The following is a 22,076-nucleotide window of genomic DNA, read 5'->3' as shown; positions in this document are numbered from 1 at the left end:
GAGCTCACCATAGACCTGAAGACATGCAACAGTAATATTTCCCTTTGCTTGAAGTCAACCCACTTTTTATTTATTGCTTGCTTTTAGTTTAAATATCTTTCTTCTTGAGTCAAGTAAATCCTTATAGTTCCTACAGGTATTTTAATTCTGCTCTAAACAGAAGTATTTTTAAAATGTCACAATGTCACAAGATTAGGGTCATTGTTTGGAGGCCTTGTTCAGTGTGAGCACACTATTATAAACCTCACATTAGCACACTCATGCATATACACCGCAAACATTTGGATGCAGGTATTCACTGATACACAACTATGCCTAATAATAGGCTGCAGGTCCAACCATATAGCTTCTTTGCCACTGAAAACCCATGGTTTTCAAAATCGAGTTGACACACTTTACAAACAGCTTTGGCTCTTTCCTATTTGACCGTAAAGCCGAGTCTGACCCCCTGCTAGAAAGCTGATGTGTTTGCACATGCGCAATGTGTGAGGTTCGTGTAAATTGGCTCGTAACTCTCCTTCAGCAGTAGGATTTGCTCACAAACACCTTAAGAGGGCCAACTGGATTTCAAACATGTTTGATTTTTTTCATGACCTTACGATTCCTGATCGGGAGGTGGCTGTGAGAGGCTGATCTCCCCTCGTTACCCTTTGTATACTTAACGATGCAGGCTGCACAATAAAGCTGAAACTGTTTCGAGACCAAAATAATTCTCGCACGACTGGAGAATTGGCCCGAAAACTCTTCTGTCAGATGAGCATAACCCGCCAGACCAGCATAACTATAGTCAATACGCATACACAATACATCAGATGCGCGGTTATCCCTTTAGTTTTGTACAAAAAATAGACTTTAAACTACCTCACTGGGCATGTATCCCTTTAGTCATGTACAAAAAAAAAACAATTTAAGGTTAGAACGCTATTTGCTTCAAAAAACACCAAAAAGTAAGTATTTCAATTGTTTTTTTTTTTTGTACATGACTAAAGGGATACACGCCCATTGAGGTAGTTTAAAGTTTATTTTCATACAAAACTAAAGGGATAAACTAAAGTTATAAACGGGTATTGACTGATGCTGTTCTGACCGCGTATGCTCATCTGACAGAACGGCGGCTTCAGTGCCCCATATGAGCAGCAGGTGATCAAAGCAAAAGTTAGCCAAATCGATATAGAGTTGGTGGACATGCCCCGCTCTGGATCAAAAAAAGCTAACAGCAGGATATTGGAGTACTTATTAATTTTCTCCCTCACTGCCATGTTGTTCAACAGTTCATCTTTATTAATTGTCCTGCATTTTGGACCTAATTTAACTGGATCTTGTGCAGACATCACATATACCCAGATGTCAACATAAACACAATGAAAGATACAGAACATTCATTTTAGATTATGTAATCTTAAGGTTTTGTTTTAAGTAGCAAGTCTTGTCAAGTCAAAAGGCTCAAGTCCAAGTGGAGTTGCAAGTCTTTATACATTTAGTCAAGTCGAGTCTAAAGTAATCAAATTCACGACTCGAGTCTGTCTCAAGTCCAAGTCCTATTAATAAGTCCTTGTACATTGTCTACATGGACTATGTGTATTTACTGTGTGTAATTGGGATACTCCTTTAGTTGTTATGATTGTGTTTCTTTTCCTTTCCTCTCATTTCTTGGAGGTGTTGAAGCAGACTTCTTGGAGTTATGGACTTTCTGTTCTTTCTTCTCTCTCTTTCCCTCTCTTCCTGCCTTTCTCTCACTCTCTTGTTCTTTTTCCCCTTAAGTCTTATCCCCTCTCCCTTTCTCACCTTCCTTTCTGTCTCCATTTCTATGCATATACTTTCTGAAAGGTTTATGGTTACATTTGGACAACGGTTTGATGATGCACAATACTTTTTGAAAAGACTATAGTGCAATGTAGATCTACTGTTTTCATCTTTTAGACCATGTACACAAAATATAGTATAACATTTTGAATATAATTATAACATATTTTTTAACAATTGATAAAATAAGTCATTCTAAATGTTCTATCAAATATTATAGCATTTGTCTAATATGACGCCAGCATAGCACATTGATTACAATCAATAATGATCTGAATGAAAGCCAGACAATACATCATAGTAACGGGGTCATTCTGAATGGTTACCGCAGGAAAATGTCTTGCAAATGTTCAGTCTTTGTGGACCGGTGACTGAAATGACAGCCAGCAGCCGTTCAAATACTGATGCCTTGTCCACACACTACTGGGAACGCTTTGCTTTGCTCTTCTGGTTGATGTTAACACAAAGAAGAGGGGGATTTCCTAAAGGATGTATGTTATTACAATCATCAGAGTGGTGGCGTAAGCATAAACTTTTATCCAGGCTCTCAAGATGTTGCACAACTAAAAGATTTAACCCTTTGGTTCCTTAAGGGGTGACTCAGTCGGACATAATTACATACAGTAAAATATGAGAAAATCTAAGTTGTTATTTCTTTTGCAGCTTTAGCCCTGGTGGTATGGTTAATACATTAATAATGTAGTCTCCCTCCTCAGGAATAGATTACTGTGACCTGGGAATCCACGGCTGTGAGCATAACTGTGTCAGCTTACCAGGCTCCTACATCTGCAGCTGCATGAAAGGCTACGTCCTGAATTCAGATGGCAAGACTTGTAGCCGTAAGAGATTTTTATTATTTTTGCAACAAGGGCAGGAGAACCTAAACAGACTTAAATTGGAAGGCAACCAGATATTGGCTCAGTTTTTGAAGAGCCATATCCGGGAGTATTTGTCAGTTCTGTTCAACCTATTCTCATTATGAGTGCGTATGAAATCGTACAAAAAGTTATGCACCGTAATTTCGTACGTTTTGGACGTTTTTTTCGTCGTATGCGCATCTGACGCATCATTCACGAATATAGAATATAAATTCCAATTAGCCCTAACCCTGACCCTAACCCTAACCCTAAGATATAAAACAGCAAGCAACATAGTTAGATGAATAAGTGATGATTGCACAGTTTTTCCCAGTTTTACGTCTGTCCGTGGATCTGTTTTTTTTTTCTGTCTGCCAGCGCATGCGCACTGATGTGGTTTTTTAAGGAAAAACGTCCAAAAAGTACGACATAGTGTGCATAACTTTTCGTACGATTTCATACGCACTGATAATGAGAATATGTTGTTCTGTTGGCTTACTAAAGATCAATTTCTAGTTGGAGCTCTGATGTACTGAAGCAGCATGGAAGTCCATCCTCATGCACACATTCCAAGTCACATGCAAAAAATAGCCATCTTTAATTGGTCTTTTGAACCATACTGGGAGTGCTTATGCAATTTCTTTGGAGTGAGTTCTATGGATGAATTATAAATGCTTGGAAGCTAAAACTGCAATACTACTGCTGTGTTCAGTAATGGCTTTTTTTCTTTTCATGAAGATGGCTTCCTTCTACCAGCAGACAAAGACAAATGTATGGTGGTACTCAACACAACTGACTACCATGAAAAAACAATGCATTCACTAATGGACAGTAACACCTACAAGGCCTACAAAAAAAATAACAGACTATCTAAAAAAACTGTAAAGAGAAAAAGCCATCAGTCACTCTCTCTACTATAAACCGTACCCAGGGAAGGCCATACCATGCATATATGGTCTTCCAGAAATACACACGGAAGGGGTCCTACTCAGGCCTATTGTCAGCACTATTAACATGGAGACACACAATATTGCAAAACATCTTCAAACAATTTAGCCTCCATTGGTTGGAAGCACTTCACATCAAATATGAAATTCCTCAGACTTTACTTCCAAAGTCCATCATTTGAGAGTTGCTCCATGTGAAACCATTGTTTCTTTCGATGTAACCTCTCTGTCATGTTTGAAGCAAGGCGTTTGACCTACATGCAGAGAACACACAAGAAGAGCTGGATCGTCCTTGCACCGAAGGCAGAGAAGGGGAGAGGTTAGCGGATGGTTTAGACTCAGGCTGGGAACCTAATTCAGACAGGAGCTTTCTGAGTAGGCCGGGTGTTTCCACCACGGAGGACAGGAGTTGGGAGCTGGAGGTTTTCTTGGTGATCGCAGGTGGGTGAATCATCAGAGGGCAGGTAGGTCTTTCCAGATTGTTGGCAGAGAGAGAGAAGCGGTACGTTGCAGGATAGCAAGGTTTTTCCAGGAGTTTCTTGAGTTAAGGTTTTGTTAGGGTTCGGTACAGGAAGTGAGTTCCTCTGAGGAAGCTTTTCTCAAAAGCACAAGAGGTAACCTGTAAAAGACACATAGAGGACCAGGTTTTTTCCAGGTTTATAGAACCGGTGGTGATTAACAGTCAAGCGCTGGAGATCCGGCCGACCGCTCCTCTTATACTGCAGGAGATGATGGTGATTACACGCAGACACTCAGAAACTGCCCTCCAAGCCGACCGCAGCCTAATGGCCCCATCTAGAGCAGGGGTAACAATTAAAAATTAGCACGGTCCGAATAAAGAAAATCATCAAGCAGTAAAGGTCCGGAAACATTTTTAAATATAATCCTTTACTTTAAACTGCATTTAACACTGAAATAAAATTAGCTTTTTATGCATCATTGAATTTTTAAGTAAAAAAAAAGAAAAAAAAATAGATCATTTACTCATTTTAAAATCAAATTTGTTTTTTGAAGCAGTGAACAACAATCATTCAGTTTGGTATATAGACAGTTTCCTGATACACATATTCTATAAAACACCTGAACTGACTGTTGTTTTTTTTCTTTCTGTCTTAATGAGAGCAGTGGGCTTTAGACTGCCCTGGAAGGCTAAAGCACATATCAAGGTGCTCATTTTGAGCCTGGATCCATATTTATTTTTGATTATAGTCATGGTGGGAAATCCAAACTCACATCAGTAGGTTGAGCCAAACATACTCAAAATGTGCAGGGTCATCTTTGAGCGTGAGGGTGATCTTTGAGGCACTAAACACAGTCAGGACACCACCTGAAACACGTGGATGACGCTTGGGTCGAAATCCAAACCAAGGAAGTTGAGTCATTCCCCAATCACACCAACTCAGTGAACAGAAATATAAATTTCACTTAAGAGGATGCCAAGAACAAAATATAACCATTTCTTGACCGTGCTGTGCATGTTAGAGACAATAAAAGTTTTAATGCTGATGTTTACTGGAAACCTACAGATACAGACCAATAGCTTCATTTTGACTCACATCACCCACTGGAATATAATCTTTATGTGATCATAATGAACCAGGCCGGCAATATTCCCTAAATTACAGAGGAGGAGTGACAGAAACAAAAATATGTTAAAAAATCACTTGAAGCATGTCGTTATCCAAACTGGATATTGAATTCGGCCAAAACAATGAGCAGGGAGAACAAAACTGCTTGAAACACAGAGGAGAAAACTGAGAGACACAAAAACATTGTAAGTCCATGTGTGTCAGGAATTACTGAGAAACTTTTCTCCAAACACAGCTAAGGGTGTGCAAAATAATTGTCATGACGATGCATCGCGATTCAAATTTTTGTGATCTACTGCATCGATTCTTGAAGGCAAGAATCGATTATCAAAAAAAAAAAAAGAACAAATAAAATACATTAATGGTTGGCGCACATCAGCTAAACCAAGTGGAATATAACTTCCAGTCCAGCAGATGTCGCTGTGGATGTGTTGACGCCCGCTGCCTTGTGTCATGTGGGATACTGCGACGAGTCATATGAAATAAAACATGGAGGACACTATGAAAATTCCCCCTGCGGCTCCATCACATTGGAGCACAGATGCTTGGATGCATTTTGGCTTTAAAAACAAAGAAGGTAAAAATGAAATGAATATGATGCACGTCATTTGCAAAAGGGGAAATATACATTTGAATGTTTTCGTTTCATTGGTTTAAAGGACCACTGAGGCCATGTAAACGGCACTGATTATCCTTATTTTGTTATTCTAAGTTTGATGAATTCTAAGATCTTTTTGTCAGTGTGTCCACGCCAGTAATAGTAATAGTAATATTTCCCTCATAAGTATCTGTTTTCATGGCAACACCTCCAAAAGTGGTTTCAATAAATACAGCTATGTATGAATTCAGTTGCTTTCAGTTATGTATCAATTGAAGACACTATCCAGATCATACCCAGCCAGTCAGCCACTGGTAATGGCTGTATCTTTTTCTTACAGTGTTCAGTGAAAATATCGCGATGCATCACAATATTTCAAGTATCGTGATGCATCGTGATAGAATCGCATCGTGGCATGTGAATCGTGATTCGAATCGAATCGTGACTTCTTTGCAAAATACCCACCCCTAAACACAGCATACCAGTGAAATTTAAACCTCACATCACACTCTGATAAAAATGTATTCATCCTAAAGACAGATCACCCAAACCTAAGCTGAACAGTGTTGTGTATGTGATCCAGTGCAGTGACGACTGTACAGCCTCCTATATTGGAGAAACCCAACAACAACTTCATAAACCCATGGGACAGCATAAGAGAGCCAGCAGCTCTGGGAAAGATTCAGCTTTGAAGACCAAAGTGTTAAGATTTTGGACAGAGAGGACAGATGGTTTGAAAGAGGGGTCAAGGAAGCCATCTTGATGAAAAGAGAAAAGCCATTACTGAACACAGGGGGAGGATTGAGGTTTCCTAGCATTTCCAATTCAGTCATGGAACTCATTTCAAAGAAATGACATAAGCACTCCCATTATGATCCAAAAGACCAATCACAGACGCCATGCACAACAAAAGGCTCCTCCAATCCAGAAGAACAAAGGGTGGCTTTGAATATGTCTTGGAGTGTGTGCAGGAGGATGGACCTCCATGTTGCTTTAATACATCAGAGCTCAAGTAGAGATTAATCTGGTGTTAATCAACAGAACTAACAAATACTCCTGGATAGGTGTCAAAACGTCATCAAAAAAATGAGCAACAGTCCACATGCCCTCCAATTTGAGCCTGTTTGTGGTTGGCATGGCCCGTATGATTGAGAAATTACACAGGCAAGGGAAGGAGAGTAAATAAAACTAATGGTCTGAAATTATTTGTTGAGTTGCACTCAAACGATTTATAACTTATGAAAAGAGACACAATTCACTGGTCCAAATAAAACATCTACACCCTACTTCTTCTCAGAGAGCGACCACTGTGCTGATGGCAGCCATGGGTGTGAACAGGAGTTTATGAGCACAGCAACTTCCTGTGTGTGTAAATGCAGAGACGGCTACACACTCAGACCAGACGGGAAAACCTGTAAAAGTAAGCTTATTCAGCAAACTGTGATATTTTTAATAGTTTTTAGGTCAAAACTTTTCATTTTTAATGCCTTGGAGTTTGTTAAAATCAAGTGAAGTCATAATATTCCCATGAAATCTATCTATTTTTAAGAGGACATTTAAATATTTTACATTATTGCCTCAGATCAGTTCAGTCCCAGATGAAGTGACTCACTAACCAGCTTCTTTTTCAAAGGTCCAAAGATTGAAGATTTGTTTTGTCTGCATTCAGGAACAGAAAGTTTAGTCTATGTAATGGGTTAGCTTCATCTGGATTCATAGGCAGATATAGCTGAGTATCATCATGCTTTTATTTTTATTCCAATTATTTATCATTTAAGACCAATATGAAGACATTTCTCTCTGTCTTAAAAATCAAAGTCGTTTTTTCTACAGGAATTTCTGTCATAACAATATAAGCTTGTAATGTAATCTGATGCTGACTCTCATTATGTGATTGACCAAGCGAAGTAAAAAAGTTATCAAAAAATTTACATTGGTGTCACGATCTGATCGAATGCTTCAGCATTAAATTGGGAAAATTAATTAATTTGAGATGTCAGTGTTTCATTTCTGTAGTTTTTGTATGTGCACTCTAAGATGAAAATGCTGCCCCAACTTAAATGAATTACTTCACTTGGTAAAAATTAATTCCATTAATTTCAATTGTAGTTGTGTGGTCCTCTGTGTTGTTTTTTGTTTACTTATTGTTGTGTTTTGTTGTTGTTTATTCTTGTTATACAGCACATTGGAAACCTTTTCTGTTGTTAAATGTGCTATATAAATAAAGTGGATTGGATTGATTGGATAACTGAATCAAGTTTATCCAACCTTATTGAAAACTTAAATAAATCAAGTTGGGCAAACTTAATTAAATGACTTGTCACTAACTGAAGCAATTACTTCAAGTTGGAGCTGCATTTGTGGATCTTTCCCATTAACTTGATAAAGCCTTGTGGTCATGTTTCGGATTTCGACCTTCCTCAGTTTTGAACTTGAATGAATGAAAGAAACACTTATCAATATAATCTATATCTTAAACCACTGTTTATTATTTTTGTTTTAGGTAAATCCCCCTATATTTTCCTTCTTTCCCTCATGGGCCTCATACAGTGGCATAGATAAAAGCCCACTGACATTATGAGTGTACAGGACTCAGTGTTTGGTATTAAGGCTCCTGCCTGCAATCCACTGCTCTGTCTCTACCAGAGTCTGGAGCTCTTCTTGATCGTGAGGCAAATTGCTTAACATGGGTCAGAAAGAAAGCTAAGCTTCTGTTTAGAAAATCTCTGATTTAAAGTGTCCCACAGAGTGACGCTGCCACCACCATGTCTTACTGTTGAAATGGTGTGTTCAGGGTTATCTGTAATATTTTTCTGAAACGTAAAACATTTAACAAATATGCCAGAAAGTCCGATCCAGGTTTTAACATGATTATTTTTACTATCATTTTGAAATGCATTCTTATTTGATTTTATTTTTCATTTCACAGTTTATAACAAAAAATGTTGTTGCTTATTATAAGACCCCCTTCATCCACAATGACAAGATGGCAAAATTACAAAAAAAAAGTTTAAAGCAATGAATAAATTGTCATCTCTGTTTATTTAATTGCATAAAGTAATATTTCTGCTTTGATATTCTAATCTTAATGTCATGTTTTTATCAGCTATAGCAGATAAACTTAATTATTAACCGAATGAAAGGTCTGAAAACATCCGCCTGTGTTTAATGAATCCATTTATTTGTTAATCTATTTAAAGCGTTTCTCTCAGTAAACTGAGTTACTGACATACATGAACGTTTCAATGATATCCTGTATTCATCCCACAGAGATTGACCATTGTGCTGATGGGACTCATGGCTGTGAGCAGGAGTTTATAAATACTGAAGATTCATGTGTTTGTAAATGCAGAGAAGGATACACACTGAAGGCTGATGGAAAGACGTGTCAGAGTGAGTGTTAATGGATTCAGTAGAATAGAAATTTCATTAAGTGTGAATGGAAGTATTGCATTTACAACAATGATTAGGCCAAAGAGTTGAGATGAAAATTGTTTAAATATAGAAATATAGATGAAATAATACCTGGAGAGACAGGTGGGACATATTCAGTCATTATTAGCTTGGAAGTTTTCAGATTTTATCTATAATTCATTCCCAGTATTTACATGTTAGATACATATGAAAACATTCTGGATCAGATTTAATGTCAGAATTAATCCCACGTCCAATGGTGACTTAACATACCCCAATGCTGCTTGTGCAGATTTTCAGCTGTTTGCCATTTTGGTTTAATATTTACAGGTAGGTATGCAGATGGAAAATATACATGAAATTCAATCCAGTTTATTTAAATAGCGCTGATTCGCCAAACATAGCAGCTCAAGGCGCTTTACAGAGACATTTCAATCTGAAAAACTCACACGAAGAGAAAAGACAATTAGGAGAAATTTAATGATACAATTACTTTGTCTTTGGCGCTCAGACCTCAGCAGGAAACATCGCGCTTAATTTTGATAGATATGCATGAACAGGAGCAAAGAACAGGGCTGTTTCCCCCCAGGCCTGAAACTGCTGGTGGAGTGGAGATAGATGAATTTGGTCAGTCTGCAGACTGCTGGTTAGTGAGACGGTATGCTGAGCTTTATGGGGAGATCCAGTGGACTGTGTGGGCTGATACTAGAGCTTCAATCAGGAACCTGGAAGATGGAAGTCCAGTTGGATAACACAGGTTGAGAGAACCTGTCAATGATGAGCAAGCATGAAGCGACAGTGGAGAGAAAAAACTCCCCATTGGGAAGAAACCTCTGACAGAACCAGGCTCAACATGGAGGTCTTCTGCCGGACCGGTTGATGAGACAGGGAACGCAGTAAGAGTCCGGGAGGAATGACACTCTGATGAAGCTTTAGCTACGATGGTGGAGGAGAGGCTGGAGGTGGGTTGAAATGGTGTCATCTGAATGAAGTCACACAGCGCATCCACAGCCTGTGCACAGGATCAGATATGTGGATCGGAGGCCTTTTAAAATGAACTTTCGATGCCAATTGGCTTTCATGGAGATGTGATTCAAAGCTGATTGGGTGTGTCGTAGGTGGATGTAGGAGAGCAATCAGTTTCTTCAGAACTTCCGACTAGGCTCCATTTAAAAAATACAGAGACATATATCTATAATGTAGTTTATTTTGGTTGAAGTTTGGATGTAATTCCCCAAACAATGAAACCACAATACTTTACATACAATATCCTCCATAAAACAATGTATGCTTAACTATGTAAACAATGTAAACTAACTAAACTATTGATCTATCAAACTATCAAAAGTAGCCTAGAACATTTGTGTGTTTAAACTACGACCCAAACTGATGATAAAATCAAAACAAAATGTGACTGTGAAATTATTGCAAACTTTATAATTTGTGCCAAACATTTTAGGCATCAATTATTGATGGAGTAATGATTTTAATTTTGCACACGATCAACTCATTACATTAATTGCACATTATCTTTTAAAATAGATATTAGTAATGGGTAATCGAGGCAGAAAATGTCCAGGCAGGGTGACAAAGACCTCTTCATCAAAGTACATAAATCTCTCATTATGTAAATTTAAATCAGCAATCATAGGAAACAAAGATAGCTATTATAGGTACAGGCTAATTGATGAAAAATGATCTAGAAATAAATAGACTATGGTATGGAGGAGCATGGACGCCCCCTCCCTGGGATTCTGGAAAAAAGAAATTGCAAATTCACTCGGACTGGAAAGATTAACATATATCGCCAAGGGTAAACAACAAGACTTTGAGAACCTCTGGGAGCCATATATGAGGATTATAGAGACTGAAGNTTCTGTATCATAATCTAAAGAGTTTTGTATTTTTGAACAAATGCAGGTTTGAATTATGAGTGCGTGAGTGAATGCTAGTATGCAGAGGTTCATGTCTGCAATGTTACGTTTGTTTGTAAGTTTATTGTACATTAAAAGAGAAAAATTCAATAAAATATATTGGAAAAAAAAAAATAGACTATGGTACGGAAGCAGAGAGCTACAGAAGCCGAGAGCGGTCAAACTTGACTTTTTTTTCTCCCTTTGGCTTCTAGAGATAATGACATAACTATCTCATTATCATGGTTTAACCATTAATTGTTTTCTCAAGATAACAAGATAATTATCTCGATGTCATGAGAAAACAGATGTTGATTTCTTGAGATAACAAGATAATTAAACTGTTTGAGTAATAAATGAGGCAGGCCAACAGCCCTGGATTCCCAGTCCATCAATGCCTGTGGGGCCTGTAATTGTGCAGTCACAGTATGGTGTGTGCGCAAATAATCATTTTTTTTTTATTTTCCTTTTTCTTTTTACTTATTGTCAGGTCTTGGTGGATGGTTGGATTGCATGGAATACATTAGAAACAATTCTGACTGTTTTTAAATGAAAATCTTTAATGTGGCATCTTACAGCTGTTACAGGCGTAACACCGGGGCTGTTCAGAAAACTCAGGTGCTAAGCCAGCGGAGAAATAGGTGCAATTGCTTATGAATCTGAAGAGGAAACAAATCATCCGACAACAACGTCGTCTTGTTACCTAAAAGTTAAATAGAGGATTATTTCCAGAATTACACATGGGCTGCCGTGACTTATAAATCCTCTCCGCTATTGTGGTATTGAAGGATGTAATCAGTTTTAACGCACACCGATCATCTCGTTATGATGAGAAAATGGCTTTCGTTATCTTTAGATAATGGGAAAATTAACATGTTTTCTCAAGAAAACCACTGTGAAAAAGTATCTGAGGAACACAACCGCTCTCTGCTTCCCTAACAGACAGATTAACCTCCTTTACTGATTATTTTGCAGGACTAATAAGGCAGTATCAAAGCTGTGTTAGAACAAGTCAATATTCAATGCTAAATAATAGCCTTAATAGCTAAACTATCACTCTGCCGTTTGTTTTCTTTACTTTAATGTCTTCAGTTTTACATTCCAAAAGGAAAATTTAAAATGAAATAAAGCTTAAAGAGACACGTTAATTGTGCTGCAGGAGCCTTTGTAACTTGTGTTAAACCTGCAGGTGTGGATCTGTGTCAGACTCTGGACCACGGCTGTGAACATCTGTGTGTCAGCACCACTGCCTCTTATATCTGCAAATGTTATGAGGGATTCCTGCTGGCTGGAGATGGAAAGAGCTGTGAAAGTAGGATCACAGCTATATTTACCCTCGATTCTTTGAGAACTGGAGCGAAATGAACCCACATCATCATGCATTTTTCATGTCTTTGCTTCTGACAGAACCAGGGTGTCTCGATGGAGTCATGGATTTAGTGTTTGTGATCGACGGCTCCAAGAGCCTGGGCCCGGCTAACTTTGAGCTGGTTAAACAGTTCGTAAACAGCATCGTGGACTCCCTGAACATCTCCAGGACGGGCACTCACGTAGGACTTATTCAGTTCTCCACTAAGGTGCGCACAGAGTTCACTTTGAGTCGGCACACCACGGGGCAGGACATCAAGCGGGCCGTGAACCAGATGCAGTACATGGGGAGGGGCTCCATGACCGGCTCAGCTCTGCGTCACATGTTTCAGTTCAGCTTTTCAGAGAAAGAAGGCGGCAGGTCCAACATCCCACGAGTGTGTGTGGTGTTCACCGATGGGAGGTCACAGGATGATGTTTCTGAGTGGGCCAGCAAAGCAAAGAACTCTGGTAATGTGTCCTACTTTCTCTCTATCACAGGTCATTCTCATTTTAACAAAGGTATGCTTCTTATGGAGTGAATTTTGTCCCATTATTGATGCAAGAAAAGAAAATGTTTTGGAAATGGAAATTTAAAAACAACACAATCCAGAAATGTGTACTTCTAATACTAACTTGGTTGTTTTCTTATATTTTTTTACATTTATTTTTTCTTCTTTTTTTCAAACTTTATATTTCAGTTGTTTTACAGGTTTTTTATTTTTAAATGTTTTTAAATTCCATTTTTTGAGATGGAGTTTTAAAAACAGCATTTTCTTCGTTTCTAGCTCATAAAAAACACTCACTCTTGACTAATGAAAATGTTGCTAACGTCCATCCAGACCAATAGAAAAGCATGTTTGCTTCTCACTCCATAGGAAAGCCTTCCTCCAGAAGTAATAAGAAATGTTACCAACCTACCCTTTTTGATGAAGATTTTACTTTTTCAAAGTTTTATCCCTGGATTGCTTTTTTTTTTATTTCCATTAATATGTTCTTTGCAACAATAGTGGAATAAAAGTCACTCCATAGTTTCAAAACATTGCTCTGTTTTCTGCCACTTCTAGGGGTCACAATCTACGCGTTGGGCGTTGGGAAAGCCATTGAACAGGAGCTGAGAGAAATAGCATCAGAACCTTCTGAGATGCACCTGTATTATGCAGAGGATTTTAAGAAAATGGGAGAAATTACACAGAAACTGAAGTCAAGGATATGTAAAGGTACTTTGTTCAACATTTAGTATTCAGTTCTGCAAAAAGTTGAAAAAGAAAAAGATCTCTCCTTCTTTATTAATTCAGGAAAGGTAAAGTTTGCACTTAAGAAGTCAGTTAAAAGGCTCCCTTTATAGGGTTACTGCCACCTGCTGCTGCTGCAGCCGCTGCTCACAAAATCCTGCATGAGAGGAACGTCAATGTGCAGCAGAGAGCCAGGAATGGATACGATGAATGGAAATGAGATGGAAGGAAGAATAATTTAACCTTGTTTATTTTGCTCCAACAGACAGACCAGCAGATGAGAACATGTGTCGATGTGAGAACATAATCCTGTTTCAGAACCAAGTCACAGAGCAGCTGAAGAACCTGGCTCAGAGTAATATCCTTTTATTGCTGGTTGCACCATTTTCTCCTTGATTAGATTAAGTGGATTTAAAGGCAGTAAAACTGATTAGATTGAAAAAAAACAAATCAGTTTGTGGTTTAGAGAGTTACTGAAAATTATTCCTTTAAACTCTGAGGAACAGACATGAAACTGGATTTAAGCAGGAGAATTTAAGCTTTATTTAAACTACATCATTTACATACAGTTAAGTTTTATTTTGTTTTTTGTTCGGTCAACAGTGCATCACACTTTCTCCACATTTTGCTATCCTACAGCCTTACTCCAAATTACACTGAATAACCCATTATGAAGTGTATAACTTTTTTTTAAATTGTTGCTGATTTACTTCAAGTGGAAAGTATTTACAAATAACGCTATGAAGGCAATTTTGTTCCATTATTGTTGCAAGGAAAGAACATGGACATTTTAAAATAAAAATTAGAAGGCAATCCAGAAATCAAAGTTAAAAAACGTTTTAATCAAAAGGTTTGTGAGAAAGTTTTCTGTTTTCTCAGATTTAACTGTTTAATTTCCTTTTTTACAGATTCTATATTTTCAAATTGAATTTTAATAACACTCAATCTGAAAAGGGAAACTAAACACAATCTAATTTGAACATTTTAATTCTCTAAAGAAAATATAAAAATCATAAAATTTGAAAATGAAAACTTGACAATAGTAAAATTTAAAAAATAAATAAATAACTTGCAAAAAAAAATCTAATTTACATAATAACTCTTAAAGCCTTTTTTAATTAAGATTTTTAAATGTGATTTCTGGATAGTATCTTGTTTATTTCCATTTACAAATCATGATCTTTGCTTTCAACAATAATGGAACAAAGTTCATCAGGGACTGCACTGATGAATTACGAAGAAAGTCAGGATTTATTCATCTAAATGAGCTTTAACCTTAGCAGACAAGTGGAAGGAATTTCATTTCAGAATCAAAATCAGAATGACTTCATTCATTCCTTGTGGGAAATTATTTAGAATAGCACTGGGGAGTGGAGGCCTAGTGGTTAGGTTATAGAGCCTGGAATCCTGAGGTTCTGAGTTGGAGCCCCACTCCCACAGACTGCCACTCTGGGTCTCTGAGCAAGACCCTTAACCCCACACTGCTCTCCAGGCGCCGCACAATGGCAGCCCACTGCTCCCCAAGGGGATGGGTTAAATGCAGAGGTAAATTTCTCTAATTTGAGATCAATAAAGTTCTATTATTATTATTATCTATGCTAGTTTTAATGCATGTCTTCATGGTAAACTTTTTCCTCTGGTTTCAACCCTTTACTAACAATTATCCTGGGGATGGTTTATCAAAACAGTTTGAATTTATTCTTCTTTGGAGATTTATAATATTTTGATTCTTTGCTTCATCAATGTTCAATCTATTTCCTATGAATCTCTTTAACATAATTACTTGAAGCATTGTCAAAGAAGCTGGAGACTCTGGAGAATCAAGTTGTGCGTAAATAAAAGGCATTCAGACCTTCAGGATCCCTGTCAGCCTGGACTGTTAATTCTATTTATCATTTAAAGGACAGTTTAAAGCTTCCATTTTATCTATTAAGTGTTTGAAATGTATCCAAGCATGCCTGTAATTTCATCTGTGGGTTGTAATAATAAACAGCTTATCTTCATGGAGCAGGTCTCTTCCAATGTAACGATATATTTGGACAAATATTTTAGATTAAATCACGTTAATTTTGTGCTGCTACTGACCGCCGTTTTATGGCAAGGATTCCAGATGTTTTACCAGATACACAGAAAACTTCATCGTACTTGACAAAGCTCAGACGCAGTGTATAGCATTCCTTGATTTTTATAGAGGAAATCATTATTGTTGCAAACAAAGATTTAGTTTATTCCCCCACATTTTATTTGTTCAGCTTTGAATTATGTTTTCATATATTTGTTTTCAAGTTTATTTTCATATTTTTGTTTTTCAGATGGAGTTTTATGAATTGCTTTTTTTCTAATTGCATTTCACAGATCACATTCTCTTCACTGCAAGCCAAACACAAACATTGTGGTCCCTAACATCCATGCAAATGATTAGAAATGCGTCTTCAATCCTCACCTCAGAAGAAAGCCAGAAGTGAAGGGAACATTAACTATAAAACTCAATATGAAAAGATTACAATTTGTAAACTTCAATCTAAAAAAATCATTTAGATAGATAACAGAAAATATAAAAAAAAATGAAATTCGGATTATATAGAATCTGTTTAAAAACTGAAAAAAAGAAGAAAAATGAAAAAAAACAAAAAAAAAACATGTAAGAAACCAGCAGGCATTCTAAAAACCTTTTTTTTTGTTTCATTTCTGAATTGCAATTTTTTTGAATTCCCATTTACAATCTGTATTCTTTGCTTGAAACAATAAACAGAATTCACTCCACAGTTTCTCTGTCATTTAGGACCACAAAGACCAGTTATAAATGTTTGAATTCCATTTCTGTTTTTTTTTTCATCTGAAATGTTGGTGTCATGGTTGATATTAAACTATTGTTCAAAACTTGTTAAAGAAAAGCAAATATAGTACGAAAAAATACCCTGATTGAAGAAATGACAGTTAAATGACAGATCTTTGACCCGCACTAAAACTGGTCATTACTGAGCTTACTAACATGAGAGGAAGCAAACGGGAGCCCCTCTGTCTGTAACACAACCAACGCATAGAATGCTGTCAGAGTCGAAGAAAGAATAAAAAAAATGTATTGCATGGTTTAAAAAACAAAGCAACTGTATATTATTAGTATATTCTGTTTTCAGAACTGCCTGAATTCTTGGTGGCATAGATTCAACAAGGTGCTGGAAGCATTCCTCAGGGAGTTTGGTCCATATTGACATGATGGCATCACACAGTTGCCGCAGATTTGTCGGCTGCACATCCATGATGCGAATCTCCCGTTCCACCACATCCCAAAGATGCTCTATTGGATTGAGATCTGGTGACTGTGGAGGCCATTTGAGTACAGTGAACTCATTGTCATGTTCAAGAAACCAGTCTGAGATGATTCCAGCTTTATGACATGGCGCATTATCCTGCTGAAAGTAGCCATCAGAAGTTGGGTACATTGTGGTCATAAAGGGATGGACATGGTCAGCAACAATACTCAGGTAGGCTGTGGCGTTGCAACGATGCTCAATTGGTACCAAGGGGCCCAAAGAGTGCCAAGAAAATATTCCCCACACCATGACACCACCACCACCGGCCTGAACCGTTGATACAAGGCAGGATGGATCCATGCTTTCATGTTGTAGACGCCAAATTCTGACCCTGCCATCCGAATGTCGCAGCAGAAATCGAGACTCATCAGACCAGGCAACGTTTTTCCAATCTTCTATTGTCCAATTTCGATGAGCTTGTGCAAATTGTAGCCTCAGTTTCCTGTTCTTAGCTGAAAGGAGTGGCACCCGGTGTGGTCTTCTGCTGCTGTAGCCCATCTGCCTCAAAGTTCGACGTACTGTGCGTTCAGAGATGCTCTTCTGCCCACCTTGGTTGTAACGGGTGGTTATTTGAGTCACTGTTGCCCTTCTATCAGCTCGAACCAGTCTGGCCATTCTCCTCTGACCTCTGGCATCAACAAGGCATTTCCGCCCACAGAACTGCCGCTCACTGGATGTTTTTTCTTTTTTGGACCATTCTCTGTAAGCCCTAGAGATGGTTGTGCATGAAAATCCCAGTAGATCAGCAGTTTCTGAAATACTCAGACCAGCCCTTCTGGCACCAACAATCATGCCACGTTCAAAGTCACTCAAATCACCTTTCTTCCCCATACTGATGCTCGGTTTGAACTGCAGGAGATTGTCTTGACCTTTTCTACATGCCTAAATGCACTGAGTTGCCGCCATGTGATTGGCTGCTTAGAAATTAAGTGTTAACGAGCAGTTGGACATGTGTACCTAATAAAGTGGCCGGTGAGTGTATATTGTGCTTTGCACAACATTCAGTCATTTATACACTAATGATGGTAAGCTGCATTGTAGCCACAGCTGCCATGGGGCTCACTGACCGAAGGCTGTCATACATGGGGGCCACGGGGCCCTCATCGGTTAACGGTGCGGGTGAAGTATCTTTCCCAAAGACACAACAACACTGAAAGCCAGAGCTTCACTGGAAAAAATTTGATATCTAGACAAGTCATTTGTTCTTGGATTGAGGAGATTAAAGAGACATTTTGCCAATGGAACAAGACAATTTACAGTTAGAATAAGAAAACACAATTACATTTTCTTATTTTAAGTGCATTTTATCTAATTATCTTATTTTAAGAGTAAAAACACTCATTCCATTGGTAAACTATGTCATTTACCTACTTTTAGAGTAAATACACTTAATGTAAGAAATTTTTACTTATTTCAAGACCTTTTTTCCAGTGTTTAACTGATAACCCTTTGGTTTCAGGGCATTCAGCGCCACTGTCACAGCTATGAAACATTCAAGTCCAGAGAGCAGATTTAGGAGTTCTGGTTGAAAGAGATCCTTTTTAAAAATTGCAAGCTTGGGTGATTTAGTTTGGAGACTCCAGACACAGCCGATGGACTCGAAACCTGTCCAAGGTGTACCCCCACTTCTCACCCATTGACTGCTGGAGATAGGCACCAGCACCCCTCACAACCCCGCTCGGGATAAGCGTGCTAGAAAATGGATGGATGGATTGATGGACTTCAGACCCACAGAACATTAACTTTTTTTTTTCCGGTTCCGGTTCTGTTTTCTATACATGTATCTGTCTGTGAGCCTTGTCATGTAGAGAGCTCACTGGGCAGTGTCCCGCTTCTTTCCCGACACAGTGATAAATCGGCCTTGCATGGCTCAAGCTACTGAAAATAAGCAGTATGCGAGTCAGGTCTTTTTTTTTTTTTGATTGGGATTGGGAATATTAATATAACTCATTCATTTAGCAGATAATGACCAACATCAAATCAGACCAACTCACCAGCCACCCATGGTGTATCTCATAATGAAAACACTTTGCCAGAGCGTCAGTGACGACTTAACTTGTGTAGAAAGACGATTGTATTACTGATTGTATACTTTAGTAATGAATAAACATTTAAAGTTTAATTGATTTCTATGTGAATGCTCTCTTGTGTTGAATCTCTAATTGAAATGTAACTTTGGTTCTTCAGTAATCCAGTTTATACTTTCCTTTTTTGCTGCATGTGCTGTTTTATAATTTACCACCAGATGGTAGATATGCACCACTCAGGGCATAGAGGGGAGGACACCATCCATGGATGAGTGTGCCACCTCCTCCTGCATGAATAGGCATACTGTGAGCTGGAGGTAGTGAGGGAAACACTGCATTTCATCCTGTGCTGCTTTGCTGCATGCATGGGACAGATTGTCATACCAGCCAAAAGGACACAGCTTAGGGGAGATAATGGTTCCCATTGAGTTTAAGGACCTGAAGAGAGTTTAGGTGCCCATGTTTGCACAAAAAGACAGACTCCAGCTTTAAAAAGGAGGCCTCCCTGATTGCTTGTCCTTGCTTGTTCCTAAATCAGGTCCAGCTTTTTATATTTACTACATTTTGCTTCTCAGCATGGGTTGCTCATCATCCAGTGCGCAGACTGTGGAACAGGAGAAAAGACCAGGCACAAAGCCTGAGGAGACCAAAGGAGATACAGTGGGTAAGTTTTAGTGATGACTGCGAGTTTATTTTTGTTCTTTTTAGTCTAGAGAAGAACATATCATGACTTCTCCAACTCTCTTTCTGCTGGTTATTCAAGTTTTCGCCTACGGGCTGTTTGCAGCCAGCTGGTGCAGAACACTGCGTGCTTTCTTACTTTCACTCTCCTGCACGGCACAAACTCATCAGGTGCAGAAATATTTATGCTGTGTCTTGTTCTCATTCAGTCCTACAAGTCATCTCTGGCTTGTTTTAGTCCGGCCCTTTCAAGCATGGTTGCTGCTGAGAAGGAGGGTGATAAAAACATTTCATGTTTTATTGATGAAATGACATCTGAGAAGAGTTCTCTTACATGTTGAGTTTTCTCAGTATCTTCCCATAAAACAAACAGAGCATTTCATGCAGGACAATAACCCCATGAGAGCAGCTCTTTGTGTTTAGATATCTATTTGCAGCCTGATGCCAGATTTGAATTCCAACCTGTTTGTTTTCCTCTGTTCTGATTCAGGGACTTCAGATTATTGTAGAAAACAATACCAGCTAAAGAACCTCATTATTCAATACTGGATATATAATATTTGTTTACCTTGGACTTTCTCACATATTGTCCTGCTCCACCCATCTCATTGCTCTGTGTTAATACTTTATAGAACAACCTTTTTGCAGAGGAAACCTGCAAAGTTCCAGCATCGAGATTTCTTTACACAAAATGGATTTAGCACAATTTGATATGATAGAGTTTTGAACAGTTTACTTACAGATCTCCTTTGCATTTGGGTCTGTACTTTACATTTTGGGTCTGTACCATTCTTATACATAAATGTGATTTGAACATACCTCTTAGATTGTGTCTCCAGCTGTATTTCTAAGGCTTCTGTGATGCTGGAAGGTGAACCCCTACCCTTATCTCAACACAATTGCAGTTTTTTTATTTTTTGAGGATTCTTCAGTAGATCCATCAGTGTCCTCATCAACTCTGACCAGATTTCCGATTACTCGCTAAAGAATAAGAGTGGACAGCATAAGGCTGAAGTCTTTCCCCCTGCGGTTTGTGTGTTAAGGATGTTTTTATTGTTAGTTTTTCTGGTCACACATATAAAAGTTAATTATTTTGGCCTTAGTACAATTTTTGGCTCTGATCTCATAGAGAACCTTCTTAGCATGTCCCCTTCTTGGCTTGCAGCAAAGGGGAAATGACTAATCTTTCAACAATGGCTATGACACACAGCTCAATAATAGTCATATCTGTGGAGGGTGTGATTCTGCCTTCTGAGCTGTGAATGTCTGCAGCTCCTCCAAAGTTACCACCAGCCTTAAAGAACTTTCTCACACTTGAACATTTGGTTATTCCCAAGAAAAAACAATTCAATTCATCAAGGACATACATTTTAGCCAGATAAACACTCAGAACAGGTCTCCTGTTCACGGCATGAAGTAGGCTGTGTGAACTCATTCTAACCTCTTATGACCCTCCCTTCACCCTTGTCTAGAATAGGGAGGAAACTACTTTCTGTCATCCCCAATCTTAACTCCCTATATAAATTAACTCAAATAAAAAACAGACTTAAAAGACTTCTAAACAATCACACCTATTTAGGCAGAGGAAAGGCACACTCAAAATATTTTATCTCACAAATAGGCCAAGTAAAATATCCCTCCACATGTCCTATATAGTGGTTAGGGCAGACATTCAGACACAGCCTAAGAAGAGAGACGATGGGGCGGAGCTGATGACAGCATTCTTACAGTAAAGCGCATCCTGGAATCAAAGGCTAAATGTTCCTGTAAATGTTGGTTAGAAGCAGCGGTAATATAAAGAAGCTCCTCTCATAATCAGGACACCTGCAGACAGCTGCTGCCTTTATCAACACGTGTTCTTTACTTTCTCAGTCTTATACTGACTTTATTTTTTCATGGTTTCTGTTTAGTTTTTTCCAGACAGCAATACTGGAAACAAACAGTCCTGCTGTTTTTTTTCTGGAACAGTGTAACACCTGTATAATGCTATGTCAAAGTATTTTAATTGCTTGCAAAGCATTACCTTTCAGTTTTATATCTATTTTTTTTACCAAGTTAAATGTCATCAATGTGCAAAACCATAAAGTTCTAAAATATTTTATTTGCTTTATTGTTATTTTAATACAAACAGGACACGTAATCATCTCCAGAATTATTATTGTAACTACATTGTCGACCACAAACACCAAAATGATGGAAGTTAGCATATAATGTAGTGATTAATTATTAAATCCAGTAATTAATAACACATAATTTGAAGTTCTAATAACAGGAAAATTTATTTTTTAACATTTTAGATAATTAAAAGGCACTTTGACTGTGCAGTGTTTAAGTTACTAACTCAGTTTCTT

General features: G+C 38.1%; 2 protein-coding genes across 3 annotated transcripts in view; both read left to right on the top strand.

The window, feature by feature from the left end:
- The window catches only part of matn2 (matrilin 2), a 36,719-nt gene extending 20,456 nt beyond the window's left edge, over window positions 1–16,263 (top strand). The window contains exons 5-12 of the mRNA XM_015383320.1: window positions 2,520–2,642; window positions 7,092–7,214; window positions 9,065–9,187; window positions 12,311–12,433; window positions 12,529–12,939; window positions 13,536–13,688; window positions 13,969–14,061; window positions 15,487–16,263. Of these exons, the coding sequence (XP_015238806.1) occupies window positions 2,520–2,642; window positions 7,092–7,214; window positions 9,065–9,187; window positions 12,311–12,433; window positions 12,529–12,939; window positions 13,536–13,688; window positions 13,969–14,061; window positions 15,487–15,542 (1,205 nt within the window). The 3' untranslated portion in view covers window positions 15,543–16,263. The remainder of the gene's footprint in view (window positions 1–2,519; window positions 2,643–7,091; window positions 7,215–9,064; window positions 9,188–12,310; window positions 12,434–12,528; window positions 12,940–13,535; window positions 13,689–13,968; window positions 14,062–15,486) is intronic.
- A 3,098-nt stretch (window positions 16,264–19,361) lies between these two features.
- The window catches only part of LOC107090123 (calphotin-like), a 16,108-nt gene continuing 13,393 nt past the window's right edge, over window positions 19,362–22,076 (top strand). For both annotated transcript variants that reach the window (XM_015383323.1, XM_015383322.1), the window contains exon 1: window positions 19,362–19,708. In XM_015383323.1, the coding sequence (XP_015238809.1) occupies window positions 19,621–19,708 (88 nt within the window). In that variant the 5' untranslated portion in view covers window positions 19,362–19,620. The remainder of the gene's footprint in view (window positions 19,709–22,076) is intronic.

The sequence above is a fragment of the Cyprinodon variegatus genome, unplaced genomic scaffold, assembly GCF_000732505.1.
Source record: "Cyprinodon variegatus isolate N-32 unplaced genomic scaffold, C_variegatus-1.0 Scaffold282, whole genome shotgun sequence".
Classification (NCBI taxonomy): Eukaryota; Metazoa; Chordata; class Actinopteri; order Cyprinodontiformes; family Cyprinodontidae; genus Cyprinodon; species Cyprinodon variegatus.
Note: the sequence above shows the minus strand (reverse complement) of the source record. Positions and strands in the feature narration are given on the sequence as shown.